Here is an 18921-nt window from a genome sequence, read left to right as displayed (position 1 = left end):
AAACAATAAAATCTTATTCCTTAAATTCAGATATTCTGTTTATATATTGTTATATCATAAAATAATTAAGTTAATGTTGATATTTTTATACAAATTGTATCAGAAAACTATTTTTCTTTCGTATTTTTAGTAGAAATTTTGTTGATCATATATATATATATAAGTTGTAAAAGTCAGGTAAAAAATATATATTTTGCCAATTGATAACTAACATTATGTAAATGGGAAAACCCCCAAAAAATTGCAACAATATTCACTTTGGTTTAGTTATTGTCAAATTTTTATTTTGGATCACAATTATCAGATCATCAAAATATTTTTCCTTTTTCAAATTCCAGTTAATATCTTGAGTTTTTTGGTAATTTTATTATTTTGTGGTAAAATAATACCTTATAGTTAGTGAATGTTCTACTTAACAAATATTGTCTAAACATTGGGTTAGCATCGGAAATTAGAAATAATAAAAAAATAACCCTTTACGGCGCCATGTTGCATTTCTGCAACATACCCCTAAAATAAGTGTAAAAACATTATATATGCTGATATAATAATTAAATCCATGTTATAGATTGGAAATAAAGCATTCTAACGGTATAGAAGCCAATAATCTTTCTATATTGGGTATTTATTTCATTCAAGTGACGTACGTGTACAAATCTATTTTGCACTTTTCGAATTCATTTGCGAAAAATTATTTATTTAAGAAATACTGATATTTGGTTATTAAAATTTGTGTGAGTGAAATTTAAGAGAGTATATTTCAATAATCATTTATGTTTTTTTTTTTGCAAAACCAATTTGGTTACGTTTTGTAATGCTTTAGGTTATGCACTTTAGGTTTGGTGCATATATACAACATTGCTTGTTGAGATGTATTAATTTACAATTTTTTACCAATGTGAATGCTTCCTCTTCAGTATCAAAATAAGTCGTAAATTGCATAATTTAACTGCAAAGGATCTGGAAAATATGCTAGCAGAATGGGAAGATAGTGAAGATGTCCCTGACTTTTCTGATGGTGATGATGCTGTTGATCCAACGTAGAGGCGAATGATGATGAAAGCTCAGATGAGGAATTAGAGGCATTACCTGACTTAAAAAATTAACATGAGCCCACTTACAATATATCAACTGCATCCACGATCAATCAGAGCATTATTACTGCAAAGGATTTATGTTCTTTTACCGCCCCTCCCAGTACAACCATTGAAGCATCTCCAATGTTGTCTATACATTTGATTAGGATTTAGACTACATGGAAAACGAAAATCCAAAGTTTTAATGATGGCCAACTACGTTTCCGTGGATCTCATATTTACTTACTGGGAACATTATCAACCTCATAAGAGACCAGACTAATTTATACTATATTCATAAAGATGACAACGAGACACAATGTCGTCAAAACGATTTGAATCACTTAGGCAGTTACTTTACTTCACGATGATTTTGAACGATTGTATAAAATTTGGTCGTTAATAGAGGAATCGAACTAAAAGCATCCGGCGAGCTAGACTTAGGAGCATCTTCTAATGTAGTTGACCGCTTCAACACGTTCCTCCGAAACTACCTATGAGCACTGGCCAATTTGGGTCGATAAACGAATGCGTATTATGATTGTGTTACAATAAACAAAACAACTGCTTTATTTTTATTTATTTTCATATACTTAACTATAATTATTTAGAACTATTGCTGCAATGTTGCATTTCTGCAACATATAATTTTTTCAAAAAAATAGTAACTTAATTTTTAATAAAAATTGTTTGATTAATTTTTCTATTTATAATAGCCTATTTATCACCTAAAAACAACAAAACTAAAAGAATTGGAGTTCTTGCTCCGTAAAGGGTTAACTCTTTTTTCCGCAAAAATATTAGTTTAAATAAAATTCAATTTGATTTTTTAAAATTTTAATCAATTATTTCATGCATAAATCTCTAGTTGTCAAAAGACTGTGTGTTTTAACAATTAACAACAGAAATAATTGATTTAATTCACTACAGGCAATTCTCATTTCAGTGAGCTAAGCTGAAAAGAACGGTCACTTCACTGAGCTAATAAACCCAACTCTATAACAAATAAACCAATGCCTTGGTTGTAAATTTCTGTACAAATTATGTGTTAATGCTTGGATTTCAATTTATTGTTCGAGCATTTCATATTAAGTTTTGTAATAAAGAACTTTAAAATACGTTTTTTATATGTTTCACTCTTAAAGTTATTTTTATATTATTTCAATTGTGAATAAAAGAGAGAGAATATACGTATTGTATGGATAAAATTTTTTCAATTTAAAAATTTTGTTATATTGTAAACAAATCTCATACAATAAATTATTCACACTTTAATACCTGATTCGGGATTCTGTTTTATTTGGCACTTTCCTTTTTTCTGCAGTGGCACTTAGGCATGATAAGTATGATTCCAAATTAATGTTTTTTCTTCCACAAGTATTAAGTGATCAGTAATGAGGTTAGGTTTCTTCAGAAGATTATAAGATGGATTTCTTCAGTAGATTAGAATATTATTTTTTTCAATAGATTACAAAATTAATTTCTTCAGTAGATTAGAATTGTTTTTTAAATATTTTGGAATAAAATACAGCAATTTTTTAAAACTGTTAATTAAAGATGTCCCTGCTCGGGCGCCATGTTTATTCTTAAGCTTTTAAAATTGGACAACTTTAAGTTTTCTATCGCTGACTATAAAAAAACCGTATCTTGCTTCGTTTCGATTCAATCCAAGAATGCTTTATTAATTTCAAAATGGTATATAATTCGAATGTTTTACAGTAGTTTTTATAAAATTTCCCAAGCTCTTATATCGCGAATATTTGACAATTGCTTGACGTTAAAGTAATGAGTTGGCAATTAGCGACAATATTGAAATTTCAGTTATTTTTGAATTCATTAACATTTAATTCACAATAGTAATAAAAAATAAAGAAAATAAAAAAATATAAATGTGATCTCAATAAGAAATTAAACGACGTGGTGTACAGAATACAGAAAGAAAAGAGCCCGAGATCTAAAATGAAGGTCGTACATCTAGAACGACTAGCCGCCTATGGGAGAAGTGAATCTATGCCTATTCGCGACGAACAGGCTTAAGCGGGGGGCAGTGTTACGACATTGTACTTGAATTCAAATATAACGATTTTAAGGGCTGATTTAAAAGTAGCATAATGCTTTCAAATAACAGTGCTGTAATAGCAAACTGTAACATATCTATGGGCATCATTAAATAAAAGCTTTCAGTTGACCATTGATCGTAAGTTGGCAACGCTGTTTGAATTCGAATATTCAGTTAAAGAACATTGTAGAAAGTACACCACAGATGGCTTATGATCTAGAATATTCGAACTTTGACAGTTAAAGAGCAATCTAGAGTGCAGATGGCAGTGTTATAAATAGTGGCAGAGGTTGCAGTCGTTACTCAACTAAGTGCCTTAAAGTGTGCTGTATTTTTCAAGTGAATTCGTATACATTATAAAGTGTCTGTATTTCTGTGAATTTATAAACGTGTATAAAAAAAACATTGAGTGACTATTTAATTCTGTTGTTGTACATTTTAAATAAATAAAGAGTTGTTACAATTTTCAAACTACTAAAGGGCTTTTATTTGCAATCAAAAGTATCCGGTTTATTTAAAGAAAATAAACCAGCGTTTTGAATAGGTTAAAACGTAACAATATTTTACAGAAAACGAATTTTATCATAAGCGACACATAGTGGTATCGAAAAAAAAGAGGGAAATAAATCTGTAACTTCCAAATGGTTAGATTGGTTTGAATAATATTTCACACACGTAAAGAAAAAGTGTTGTCGAGTTTAAGTTTTGAACCTTGACCTCATGGGTCCAAAAGGGGCGCGACCAAGGGTCCTCAAAATAGGACACCTCGGGCATATTATATTTTTAAAACGATCCAATTTATTCGTTTGTGTTCCGATTTCAAAAAAATTACACACATATAATCTCATTGAGCACTATAAAATACCTTGTCCTAGCTGTCAAATATCTCTAATAGCTCAGGAGGTATTCGCATTTTAAAATTAAATTTTAAAAATTTTTACCCAATTTTCGTTTGCTGGAGTAACAACATATAATATGTCAAGTAGAAAAAGAATTGTTTAAAAATAATGATTAAGTCCAAAGTTATAAGCATTCGAATTTAAAAAATTTAAAAAGACGATTTTTCGCTAATCTTCTGGGAAAAAATACTTTTTTCTTTTTAAGATATCGCAAAAAATTTCTAAGAGGATGTATAAGGAATATATATTTTCTGAAGGCTAAGTTTTCATGAAATATTTTAAATGAAAAAAAAATTAAAAAATTGTTGTTAGCGAGGGGACTAGGTCCATTAAAAAAACACCTATTTTTTATGTAAAATTAAATTTTAGGGCAAAAAATCTAAAATCGCATATTCGATATCAATATATAGTAACCAATTTTGGGTGGCCTAATATGTTTCTAATTATTTTGTAAAGGGTTTTGATAACCCCGACACTGGTATGGATATTATAGCCAAAAAACTAAAAATTCCCATTTTTGGATTTTTTCAACACTTTTTTGGGAATTGCGGGATTGCTGATAATAAATTTCAAAACTCATTTTAAGTTTTTTATTTTAAATAGAAAAATCTACATATCTGTGAAATTTCATTAAAAACTATTCATAAATAAAAATTTAATTTCAATTCGAAAAATTTGTATCTATGCAAAAATTCAATAAAAAACATTTTTTGCCATATTTTTCAATAAAGTATTCCATGAATTTTTAATTGTCAAAAGTTATAAATATTTTTGAAAAATAAGCAAATAGCTTGAACTAAATTATATATCGCATCATAACATTTTTAATTCTATGTATAAATTTCAAAATAATCAAAAAACCTTCTCCTGTAAAATTTGTGTATTGTCGCTTACGATAATTTGGCGCTGAGGGCTCGATATTATTGTGAACATTTTTATAAATACATATGTTACGAAATTGTACTTGAATTCCAATATAACGATTTTAACGGCTGATTTAAAAGTAGCATAATGCTTTCAAGCAAACTGTAACATATCTGTGGGCATTATTAACATTGAATAAAAGCTTTCTGTTGACCATTGATTGTAAGTATGGCAACGCTGTTTGCTGCGACCGTATATTCGAATTCGAATATTCAGTTAAAGAACATTGTAGAAAGTACACCACAGATGGCGTATGTATTAGAATGCTCTAGAATATACGAACTTTGACAGTTAAAGAGCAATTTAGAGTGCAGATGGCAGTGTTATAAATAGTGGCAGAGGTTGCAGTCGTTAGTCAGTTTATCAGAGACGCTTTTCGAAAAAACATCAACTGAGTGCCTTAAAGTGTGCTGTATTTATACACTACACCACCATGGTGGGGAGGGTATAATGCGTTTGTGCAGATGTTTGCAACGCCCAAAAATATTAGTCTAACACCCACCTTAAAGTATACCTATCGACTTAGATTCTCTTTCTGAGTCGATTAAACGGTGTCCGTCCGTCTGGCTGGCTGTCCATGTAAACGTTGTGCGCAGAGTACAGGTCGCAATTTTGAAGATATTTCGATCAAATTTGGTACATATTTTTTTCGGCCCAAGCCTATTGAAACTGGCTGAAATCGGTCCATTATTTCACCTAGCCCCCATACAAATGACCTTCCGAGATTGGACTTTATCGGTCATAAATGTTTAATCTCCACAAATTCCGATCCAAATAAGTTTTATATATACAAAATGTGTGTTACCAAATTTTGTTACGATCAGTCCATAATTAGTCATAGCTCCCATATAGACCCGCTTTCGAAAATCACTTTAACGTACATAAATCGCTTAAAAATGTTGGTATACACACAAAATTCAACATAGTTATCTTTAATCTATATATATAAAAGTGAATGTGTGTCTGTATGTATGTTTATTATTATTAGTTTGAAATTTTTACAGTATATTTATGTATGTCTGGAAGGAGCTATAGGCTACTTTTTGTTTTGAAATTTAAGTAGGCGTGGTACCTCCCATACAAGGTTAATTTTAAAAATCAAATATTTAGGAAACTATAATAGCTAAAGTCCTCAAATTTTGCATGAGCAATTCCACTGTTTGTTTAAATATTTATGGGAGTAGTAGCCACAGAGGGCGTGGCACCTGCCATATGATTATTATTTAAAAAATCTAATATATGGGATACAATAAGAGATAGAATCCATACATTTTGTACGGATATTCTACCATCAATTTTAATATTTATGACAAGAATGGGCGGACTAAAATAGTGGGCGTGGCACATCCCAAACAATCTAAATACTAAAATTCATATCTATTTGTATAATTGTAGTATGTAAAGCGTTCAAATTTTGAACTACTTATTTAGGTCAAAAATGGGCAAAATAGCAATAGTGGGCGTGGCACCTCCCATAGATGTGATGAAAAATTATATATCAGAACAGCTAAAGCAGCTATCATTATTAATATTTAGTACATAAATGCGCGGACTACCAAAAATATTAAGTAAATGTTAAAATTTGTATGTATACATTTGAAACCCTTATATATATATAGACATTTTGAATTTTGTAAGTATTTATGTAAATAACACACGTCTTAACTTTAACGCTGTTTCTAAAAAACTGATTTCCGTATGTCTTCAGAATGACAATAAATAGTTTTTTAAGATCATATAGGTAGTACGTTTTAATGAATGAGTCTAAAATCTTTTATTAGGGTCAAGAAGGGCTTACATACTAAAGTACCTAGTTTAACCAAATGTTACAAATAATAATAAAAATAAACCACCATATAAATAACCTACCTGTCAACTTCTACCTCTCCACCCACTTAAAGTCAAATGTCATAAAATAATAAATAAACTGGTACTTCGGAGAAGGGCCATAAAATATTTCCACTTGATTCCAAAAATTTGTTTCTGGGGCACCTGATATTTTAACAATGAAAATCACGTGCGCTGAAAACTACCTCTAGGATTGACTAAAAAAGCCGCAAGATACAAAACTCACACAAATTTTGGGGGTGGAAAATTAATAGCGGTCGGCCTCATATTGCACCCCTCCAGTGGCTATTATCGGTCAGTTGTTGTGGTTTTTATTTTTAAGGTTTTAGAAACACTTACACACAAATATGAAAAAAATCAATTTAAAAACATTTGTCTTGAGTTACAAAACATTTATTTTGATAGATATCCCACTCGCATCCCACTAAGCGACCAAAAAGGTTTTAAAGGAAAAGACCTAAGCTTTCTTTTGAGAAATAATAAAAAAAGAGTCCATTTTGGAAAAAAAAAGTCAAAAAGGTTTTTGATTTTTCAAAAAAAAGTAAAAAATTGTATGTCTTGAGTTACAAAACATTTTTTTTATAGATATCCCACTCGCATCCCACTAAGCGACAAAAAGGGTGTTAAAGGAAAACACAAGCTTTCTTCTGAGCAAAAAAAAAATTAAAAAATGGGTCCATTTTTTTAAAAAAAGTCAACAAAGTTTTTGATAGATATTTTTGACAAAATATTTTTTTTGATAGATATCCCACTCGCATCACACTAAGCGACCATATAGGTCGCTTAGGAAAAGACCTAAGCTTTCTTAAAAAAAATAAAAAGGGCCCATTTTGAAAAAGTCAAAAATATTTTTGATTTAAAAAAAAAATCAAAAATATTTTATTAAATTTTTTTAATTTTTTTTTCGAAAGATTGCATAAATAGCTATCTAAACTATTTGGGACACATTTTGCTAAGAACAAAAAAAACACCTGTTTGGCCAAAATGTCCTATAACTCAGAGAGTTCTTGACCGATCTTGTTGAAAAATGGTGTCCGAATTACTATCCAATAGAACTAACATTGGTGCAAATTTCATCGCGATCGGAAGACATCGATTTCAAAAGTTGGTTCACTTGACGTGAAATGCCCCATATATAAAAGTCAATGGTTGTTTGTTTGTTTGTATGATTGTTTGCGTATTTGTAATGGCACTCGACTTACAGTAAGGCAATTAATGAAGAATCTAATCGGAGCGACCTTTATAACTGGGAATTATAACTTCGGAAATGCCATTTGATTTTATTCGATTGCAGTTTCCTATTTGCTTAGTATTTGCAATGATAATTGATAAAACTCAACGTCAGTCTTTGCAAGTTTGCGGGCTAAATCTAGAAAATCCATGTTTTTCACATGAACAGAAACTAATTTTAGATAGACTAAATATATTGAAAATCTTTACGGTACGGGTAGCGAAGCACACCGGGTTTTAGCTAGTATAGACATAAATCACACGACCTAATTTCATGGCGATCGGTCCATAATTGGTCATAGCTCCCATATAAGGCCCACTTCCGAAAATCACTCAAAAATATAAATTATTGAAATTTTAAAAGTGTAGTGTAGGGTATTATATGTTCGAGCTTGACCGACCATACTTTCTAACTTGTTTTATATCTATTTTTTAAAGATTGTTATAAGTAAAAAAATAGAAAAAATTTTAAATAAATAATTTTATAAAAAAATGTTTTTTAAATGAAATGTCCAATGAAACAATTTTTAAAACTGATGTCTTCCGATCGGGACGAAATTGGCACCAAAGTTAGTCCTATTGGATAGTAATTTAGACATAATTTTTCAACAAGATCGGCCTCTGAGTTAGAGGGGTTCCAAATTTGACGCTATGACCAAACAGGTGTTTTTTTCTCATCCCGAGTTACCTCACTTTGAGACCTTGAGGCTCCTGCGCGTATTTGTGATTTAACTCCAAATTTAAAACCTAAACTCAGCTACACCTCCTCTATACCCATGGGAAATTTTATTAAAATAGGACAATACTTTTAGAAGTTACAGATTCATTTCCATTTTTTTTCATTTATTTCCGCCACAGTGCAGCTCGAGTCTTTTAATAAAATCTTAATTTAAATAAAGGCGCGCAAACATGCGCAACATTTTTTTTGTTAAAATAAAAGCCTTAATATTGTCCTTTTTTATTATATAGTTTAAAAACAAACAACTGCAAACGTATTTAGTTATTATCCATCAAAAATTAAAAATACTCTAAATTTAGAACATTTAGAAAAAAAAAAAAAAATACTTTTACAAAAAAAATCTAAATAAAAGATTCTTAAGGTAGGGTCACACATGGCAAATATTTGCTCAAAAAAGCGTAACCACTTTTTTTAGCACAAATTTGTTTGACGTGTTTGCTCTTACAATTGTTTTGTAAGATCAAACAGCATCAAATAAAATAAAACAAATTTTTTTGTTTTGAATCATCCAAAGTAAAATAAATTTTTGGAATAAATAAAAGTATTCAAATATATTTTATTTAGTGGTTACGTCTTTTTCGTCAAATATTTGTCATTTGTGACCCTACCTTTATTCATATACTCAAATACCTGAAGTTGATGGTTCCATCCAAAGAATAACAAGAAGGGAAGGCTCTCTCTTTTTCTACAACAACAACAACTCTCTCTCTTCTCACATACAAGTAGTATGTGAATTCAACACACTTGAGAGAGAGATTTATCTTCAAAATTTTTTATTGAAAATTGCAATTCTACATAATTTTTTTCTACACATTTAAACCATTAAATTAACCGAGACATGCATATTTTGCACAAACGAAAAATATATTTTTTTTTTTTGACATTCAATTTTTGGGTGTTGAAATTAAAACTGAAAAAAACACATTTGTAAAATTTCGTATTGAAAATTAATACAAAATTCAAATAAGTTTAATTTTTGCAGAAATTATTGAATAAAAAGATGAAAAATCTATTTATAAAACCTTTCAGATCAAATATAAAATAAATAATTTGAGAATTGTTCGAATTTTTAAATTTAATTGTATTAAAATTTTGTTATAATTTTTAAGGTCGCTTTTTTACAACTATGTGTGTTTGAGGAGTGTGGTGAAAGTGGTTTATTCACCAATAGATGTAAACAATATATTACTAATACATTCATATAGTTAGGTTTTTTTTGACAACCGACTTAGGTTTTTTTTGACAGCGTTTCACTTCTTGTTATTATTCTTTGGTTCCATCATTTAAATGTTTTAAACAAAAAAAGTTATTTTAATTGTGTTTAATTTAAATTTTTATTACTTTATCCAAAAATACGAAAAAATTATCCACTTTGACAGTATACTGCACAGTGGGGCAGAATCGAAATTTTGGAAATAAATCTGGCATTTCTAAAAGGCTAGTTCGATCCGGATAAAATTTGACGTGACCGTAGCCAAGGTGTATTCGAGCTGATTCACTGACTCATCAGTCATGAGTGAGTGAATGAATAAGTCAGGCCTTGTATTTTTACATATATAGATTTTTAAAAAAATGCCCAAAAAGTAAATCGTACGTATAATTTAGTAACTGTGTGTACCTTACAGGAAAACATAAAAGTGTTATATGTTCTTAAATAAAGTTTTTTTTAAATAAAAATAGAGTTAAGTCACCTTTTCGCTCAAAAAACAGCAAAAATCCACTATTTTTTTAATATTTAAATTGAAAATCGTTTATTTTTAGATCCATAATAGATATTGATCTCAAATCTTTTGCATATTATTGGTAATTTAGTTGTCTAACTAACAAAAAAAATCGAGGCCATTCCGTCCAATATTTTTAAAATAGCGGGCCAAGGTATGGCCAAAATTTAAATATAACTCGAAAATTAGAAGAGATAAATAGCACACGCAAGCATGTTTTTTAAGATCTAGCCGAGTGCTTTCCAAAAATATAAAAATCTTTGAAATCGGATGATAAACAAAAAAATGGCACGTGTTTAAAAATTTTGCATGTCGAAGGTATCCTACTTTGAGCCCCCATAGCGCCGCCCCTGGAGCATTTGTAGGATCCATTTTAATAACTTAAGCTCGAATACTCCTTGGCTACGGTCACGTCAAATTTTATTTTTCAAAAATGTCAAAAGTTATATCCCTAATGTACATATAACAAAATTGACAGCCAAAACTAACACTCATTTAATTGAAAATTTTTTAAAGCTTCTTCATCCGCACCAAAATCAGATGGAGCTGATAAAATAGATCGTGTGGAAAAAAAAGAATTGCCTCCAGCTGTTATTCGAGTAACGCTTGCTTCACTAGACGAATATAATATTCTATTGCAAAACGGTCTTAATTTTTACGATGCTACTTTTTTCCCAACAGAAACAAATATTTCGTTGAAAGGTGCTAAAATAGAATATAAAAGAAGGTAAATTTCATATGTCAGTATTCGAAAAATTAAATTTCTTATGTTGTAAGTATTTATTTAGAATGTTAGATGGAAGCATCCCTGGTCGTGTGCGTGAGCTACTCCCTGTTTTTGACGCTGCTGGGTTTTGTAAACTCACACCGCCTATTAGCAAATTAATAAAACCACCAAGATCATAAGTTTACCTCACTATGCATCAATGAAATCAATACTGTCAGAAGTAATTTATGTGCTGAATAATTAATACTACATAAAATACAAATATGGTGGTAATTGTTCTACTACTTTTTCAAACTTTGTACATAACATGTAAACTTAAATAATATTTTATGAAATGTCATTTTTTTATTTGAACACTCTCCTTATACATACATACATACCAAAGTATATTTATACAAGTACATGCAACTCTACAACAAATCAACAATAAAAAAAACAACATTAATTTTGTTTGTGTAAAAACTGGTGATATTGTCAAAAACTGTTGACAAACATAGAAAGAAAAACAACAAAGTAAAAAAATTTGACAATCTCACAAGTATTTACAAAGGAAAATGAAATAAACAGCTGATCACTTGCATGTACTTGTATAAATATACTTTGATACATACATACATACTTACATACATACATACATACATACATACATACATACATACATACATACATACATACATACATACATACATACATACATACATACATACATACATACATACATACATACATACATACATACATAATTTATGTAACAAGAAGCAAACGGAAACAATTTTATTATACATATCAACTAATACCTAATGCAAAATAAACGTAAATAAAGAATACATATAAAAATTGCTCAAATCGGTTTGTTTAAATTATGAAAGAAACTTTCATAGATATATTTCGCTTCATATACTTTCGTTTGTAGTAATTAATTAATTTCATTGAAAATTATAATTTTATTATCCACTACCTTGCCTAATTTTTTGCACTAACAATAATAATGTTTTTGTTAATAGCGTTCGGTTCAATTAAGAATACATCAAAGCAAATAACTGCATATTCGATTTTTGTAAAACACAAATGCAGCACAAAAAGTGGAATTTTGATATAAATTAAAACGTTTTTTTTATCAGCTATTAAAAAATAGAAGGAATATTTGTGCATAATACGTAGAAGAAAGGAGATAGTAAGTTATTAAAAAAAACAAAATATTTTGGTGGACGTTATTGCTTTTGTTAACAAAAAGTGTAATTCTAACTTTGTAATGCAGTTTAATTTTCCAGCTGAAGTATGACTCAGTCTGTCCAGGTTCGATTGAGAGGTCTGCTTCCTTTGAAATAAAAACACGAATATTTTTAGGGTGTTATATAAAAATATTCAAAACAAAGCTTATATTAACGAAACCTTAATCAACTTCTTAAATACTTAAATCTACGAAGTTATTCAAATTCGTTGAAACGATGAAACGTAGTAGCGGCGGGACGGTAGAATCTTATACGATGATGAAACGACGGAGTCGGTACACGAGGTGAGTGGTGAAATGATGATGGAACAACGGTTGATACTCGACTTAGTGAAAAAAGAAAACAAACGAGAGTTTGTAGTGAAATATTGCAAAAAGTTCGGGTTGTTTAGAAGTCTAACATCTACAAACGGCTAAACTGCAACGAAGTCAAGTTTTCTTGATTCGGAAGTTCTTGAATTCGGCTACGGATGCAAAAATACGATTGTAAGAAAAATTCGTGAGTTCTTATGATCGGCTAAAACTACAACGAAATGAAGAAGAATTCTGAAGTTCTTGAATTCGGCTACGGATGCGAAAATACGATTGTAAGAAGAATTTGGGAGTTCTTACGATCTGCTAACTACAACGAAGTCAAGAAGTATTCAGGAGTTCTTAAATTCGGCTAGGGATGCAAAAATACGATTGTAAGAAGAATTCGGGAGTTCTTACAATCGGCTAAAACTGCAACTAATTCCAGAAGAATTCGGGAGTTCTTGAATTTTATTACGACTACTAAAATACAAATGCAAGAAAAATTCGGGAGTTCTGCGGTAATTCTATACGACGGTTACTAAGAATGCAAGAAAAACTCGGGAGTTCTTACATTCGGCAAACTGCAAGAGTGTAACACGAAAGCAATATCAGCAGTGTGACCGTTTTGGCATTTTTGTAGCTTTTTTGAATTCGTGTACATTATAAAGTGTCTGTATTTCTGAGAATTTATAAACGTGTATAAAAAAACATTGAGTGACTATTTAATTCTGTTGTTGTACATTTTTAAATAAATAAAGAGTTGTTACAATTTTCATACTACTAAACGGCTTTTATTTGCAATCAAAATTATCCGGTTTATTTAAAGGAAATAAACCAAACGTTTTGAAAAGGTTAAAACGTAACAATATGTTAACTAAGGCAAAGATTACCCAAAAATTTGTTAAATTTAAAAAATATTAACTTTTTTGCTGTTGACAATAGTATAAAAATAAATAAAAGTAAATTATATGAAAATTTCAAAGAAGACATGATAAATTTTTCAAATGATGAAATTACAACTTTAGAATTACAATGGCAAAAATTAACTTCATTCGAGTGGCAAAATCAGAAGACAACTATTGAGTTTTGGATACAAGTTTATGAATACAGTATTGCTGTGAATGAAAATCCCTTCAAGGAATTGACTGATTTTGTTATGAAATTTTTAGTTTTGCCATTTAATAATGCAGAAGTTGAACGTGTATTTAGCGGAATGAATCTTTTAAATAATAAAATAAGAAATAGAATGATATTAAATACAATGAATTCACTTCTCTATATAAGATGTGGATTGAAAAGATTGAATAAATGCTGCCAAAGTTTTCAAGTAACTAAAGAATTAATCCAAAAATGTGATACAAATATATATAATATTATAACAGAGCCCTCAGAAAGTGAAGAATACACTTTTGATGAAGTATTTAATATGTAGCCAAAAGTTATTATTTTTGTTTAAACTAATTTATTTGTGAAGTACAAATGCTATTAAATAGCAAATAGTCTTTTCCCAAAAGGCTTTAGAAAAACTAAAGATATGATACAAATAAAACTATAGAGTGTTTGAGAATTACACACTCAAGTTTTATTTGTAAAAATATCAAAGCTTAAACAAAACACAACAATAAACCGTGATTTATCTTTTCTTAAATCGCCTTACTACATACAATTGGTTGGTTTCTTGCCGACACAAACTGTAGTGTGTAAGTGAGTAAAGAAAAAAACAAAAAAAATAAAAACAACATGCTTTATTGTTTTCGCAAGCAAATCAAAATAAAGCGAGTTGCCAGTTTAGTCTTAATGCACAAGCAACTTGCAAATTTATCGTTAAAAGGTTATTCGGGAATACAAAATTAGTATTTTAGTAAAATTGTTTTATGCTAAATTCCCAATTTTTAATTTGATAAATTCATTCAAATTTATTGTTGGGCGATAAGCTAGTTCCTATGCGCATTTCACTGGTTGCTTAGGCCAGATCATCAGGAAACCTTTTCCCAAAAGGCTATAAACTAGAGCTCACATACACCACTTTTTTGTTACTAAAAAAAATAGAAAAGTAAAACTAATTTTTTTGTTTTTAATTTTATTCATTTCGATATACATTAATTCAAATTATAATTTTATGGCGATTTTTTAAATCGAAAACATAAATATTCTATATTTTTCGACAATTTCATACAATGGATTATTTGACTGCACAAAATCTGGGTATTTTTCAAAAATACCATAATAATTGATTGAAAGGTTATTTTTCTTAAAGAAAACTTTATAAGTAATGTCTCATTTTTGTCTGTATAAAATTATCTTTAAAACACTGTGCAAAAAATAGGTTTTAATGGAAAAAAATTAAAATAACTATTGTTGAATTTGAAAAATTACGAAAAAATAAAAAATGTGAAACATTTTATAATTTTATGAAGTATGCAGACATTTATGGCAGACACGGGCGCCGTGTTTTTCATTTACTCTTCTCTTACGTGCGTGTGCACACGCATTGTAGAGAAATAAACAACTTTTAAAGGTTCAATTAGTCGTGCCTTACCATATCGCCATAGCCGTAACCATAGTCATAACATAGGCATTTTTTACTATTCTCGATTTGTGGTGTCATAACCATAAACAGCTGTTTTTGATGTTTTTATTTGTTTATTTTTTTCAAATGTTTTTATTTGTTTATTTATTTCAAAAAAGTAATAGTATGAGCAGTGACGAAGAAATTGAGCATTTGTTCATAAATATAATAACATTATATTCCAAAAGAAGGAAATTAAAGTATAGAAGACATTGGCGTGTACGGCCAATAAATATGGATTGGTTCCAAAACGGTTATCACCGGAAAACTTTTCTAAAAATAAAAGATATGGACGAACAAGAATTATTTGCACACACGAGAATGTCACGGCAGCTTTATGATTTATTTTTTAAATTAATGGCTCCATCAATGCGGAAATTCAAGGAAACAATTCATGCCGAAGAGCGCTTATCGCTCACACTTCTGTATGTTTTTAAAATACTTACATCTCATATTATATTAATTTGAATGATTATTAGGTTCTTAGCATATGTAACTGCTTTGAAAACATTAGCTTGGAGCTACAAAATTGGAAAAACTACTGCGAGAAACATTGTGCTGGAGACATGTGATGCTATATGGAAACTGTTGTCACCAATATATTTGAGTGAACCCACCCAGCAACAATATGAAAACATCACCAAAGACTTTGCCCAAATGTGGAACATGCCAAACTGTGTAGGTTCTATCGACGGAAAGCATATTGCGATAAAATGTCCACCAAAATCAGGCTCCATGTATTATAACTACAAAAAGTTTTTCAGCATCGTATTATTAGCAGCATGCGATGCTAAATACATATTTACAGCTATAAGTGTTGGAGCTTATGGAAGTGAGAGTGATGGGGGCATTTTTCATGAAACAAGATTTGGAAAAGATTTGTTGGAAAATCAGTTGCCACTACCCCCTAATACCCCTCTTCCGTTAACATCTCAGCCCTTTCCACATTATTTCGTGGGAGATTGTGCCTTTCCATTAAAAAATAATCTTATGAAGCCATATCCAGGAGTAAATACGACAAGAGCTGAGCGTGTTTTCAATTACAGGTTATCACGGGCTCGCCGTGTTATAGAAAATGCGTTTGGGATTTTGTCTGCGAGATGGAGAGTGCTAAGAACAACAATGGAGTTCCATCCAGAAAATGCAGAAAAAATCGTTTTAGCATGTTTAGTACTCCATAATTTCATAATGTTGCACGATACGAATAGGTGGTACTGCCCAGAAAATTACACTGATGGAGAAGGGGGAAGTGGAGAATGGCGGAACGAATTGGGATAATATGGAGGGCCATTGCGGTCTGTACAAACATTCAGACGTAGGGGTCGAAATAGTGCTTATGACTACAGGGTACACCTTACCAATTATTTCATGAACGAAGGCGCGGTAACATTTCAAAATCAGATAGAATAAAACATTAATTTAAAATTTTGTTATACAAATATTAAATGTACATTTAATATGTTAAATTCAAATAAATTAAAAACTATTAAAAATGAAAATTCATAGTCCATTAAGATGTTGTTACATACATATATAAATGTTCTACTCTTTGTACTTCAATTTCAAAATCACATTTAATTCCCTTGCAAAAAAGGAAACAATCAAATTTTAAATTAAGAAAACAAAAAAATTCAATAAGATAATTATTTAAAACAAAATATTAATCCAATTACTCTTGGATTTCCTCGACCTCATCAATTTGCACTTGCATAACTATTTCGGTGCAACGACGCATCACTAGCGATTGGTTTTTCTTTTTCAATTTTGAAATGGCAGAGCATATCATTGTTCCAAAACCGCTTATCTCCGCACTAGTCTCCTCTCAGCGTGATTTACGTGCACATACCTCCTGGAAATTTTTTACTACATACAGTATGGTAGTGTCCAACTCATCTAACTGTGCGGATCTTCGCTTTCTTGTCCTAGATGTTGATGACGCAGACTGATTAGGCGGAATTGAATTTAATTGTTCTTGGGAATTTGTAGTTGGCTGCGAAGGCGATATTGGAGCTGGTGTGGAAGACTCAGAAACATCATTTAAAATTTCAATGCTGCTTTCCAAAATTTGTGGTGCACTTTGTCTCATTCTGATAATATCAAATCATAATTATTAATTATAAATAATGATAATTCAATTTACTTACGGACGAGGAATAATATGACTTCTTAGAAATTGCAGACTTTCTAATAATGCCCACTGCCTTCCCAAAGAAGCACCACTTCCTGATGTGTTTCGAGAACTTCTAATTTCTTTACTGAAACGCTCTCTCAAATTTGCCCATCGCTTCATAACTGCAGTTTCTAATCAGAATATACAATTCTTTTTATTATACATATGTATAAACACTAAACACACTTTATTTACCATCAGCTTCCAAATTATTGGCTACTTCTATCCAAGCGCGTCTTTTTTTCGCGATCCTTAAAATCTGCGTGGGTTTTATCATAAAGGCAAGGGCAGTTTCGCACAGACTCTATTAGCTTTTCGTCATCCATTTGACTATTATTGTCTGAAAAATATTCATGTAAATAAAAACTAATTATGAAAAGAAGAAAAGAAAAATATAAATTTAAACTCACCAAAAAATTCAGCAACTATGAAAAATAAAAGTCAAATGGTAAAAAATCAAAAAAATACGTTAATTTATCAACCAGCTGTTTATGGTTATGGCAGAAAACCAAAATTCAGTTGATATCTACGGTTACGGTTATGGCTATGGCGTTATGGTATGTCACCAATAATCAAATACAGTGTTGCCCATAAGTTTGGTTCGAACAGCTGTTTTATATGGTTACGGTTATGGCACGACTAATTGAACCTTAAGGGTGGATTAGCCGACTGTAATGTAATGTAACCTTAACGGAACGGAACAGCTGATCGTTTCTATTGTGTGTAAAGCAGAGCTGTAAATGAATCACTCATTTTTGAATTAATTCGCGAATCATTCACACAAAAAAATGAATTGAATGAAATTTGAGTCAATTCAAATGAATTTGGTAAAAATGAATTGCAATTCGTTTCTAATTCAAATGAATTGAATTGATTTTGAATTAATTCAAATGAATTTGGTAAAAATGAATTGCAATTCGTTTCCAATTCAAATGAATTGAATTGATTTTGAATTAATTCAATTCATTTACAATTCATTTGAATTGAATTGATTTTGAATTAATTCAAATGAATTAGAAAAAAAATTAGCAATTCATTTCCAAATGCATTCTAATTAAATCTAATTAGCCTTATTTATGAAACTCAATTGTGTTTTGAACTACATACATTGTTATTTTTCCTGATTTTTGATTATTTTTGGAAGATAGTTTTATTTTTTTGAAATAAATATAATATAAACATTAGCAAAAAGTTTGTCGTTGGGTGGTCGTGGGTCACAAAATTTCAAAAATTATTAATTGCTTCTTGAATATTAAATATGTTTTGTCGTTCAGCGTATTTCAAAATAAAAATCAGTTCTTCTTGAAGAAATAAACTCCAAACACCATGTTTTCATTGATCAGGCGCGTATATATGTCAAGGCTTTTCAATTTTTGTACTGGATATTTTCATTTTGGTAGGAGAAATCTTTCATTCCCCCTAGAGATCTGCTCT

General features: G+C 30.0%; 1 protein-coding gene and 1 pseudogene across 1 annotated transcript in view; one reads left to right on the top strand and one right to left on the bottom strand.

Moving 5' to 3' along the window:
• The window catches only part of LOC135958833 (uncharacterized), a 201593-nt gene extending 189710 nt beyond the window's left edge, over positions 1-11883 (top strand). The window contains exons 4-5 of the mRNA XM_065509746.1: positions 11013-11223; positions 11285-11883. Coding sequence (XP_065365818.1) covers positions 11013-11223; positions 11285-11402 — 329 coding nt within the window. The 3' untranslated portion in view covers positions 11403-11883. The remainder of the gene's footprint in view (positions 1-11012; positions 11224-11284) is intronic.
• Positions 11884-16986: 5103 nt separating this feature from the next.
• LOC135958577 (transcription factor Adf-1-like) lies at positions 16987-17813 on the bottom strand (annotated as a pseudogene).
• Between the last annotated feature and the right edge of the window lie 1108 nt (positions 17814-18921).

This window comes from Calliphora vicina, chromosome 4 (assembly GCF_958450345.1).
Source record: "Calliphora vicina chromosome 4, idCalVici1.1, whole genome shotgun sequence".
Classification (NCBI taxonomy): domain Eukaryota; kingdom Metazoa; phylum Arthropoda; class Insecta; order Diptera; family Calliphoridae; genus Calliphora; species Calliphora vicina.
Note: the sequence above shows the minus strand (reverse complement) of the source record. Positions and strands in the feature narration are given on the sequence as shown.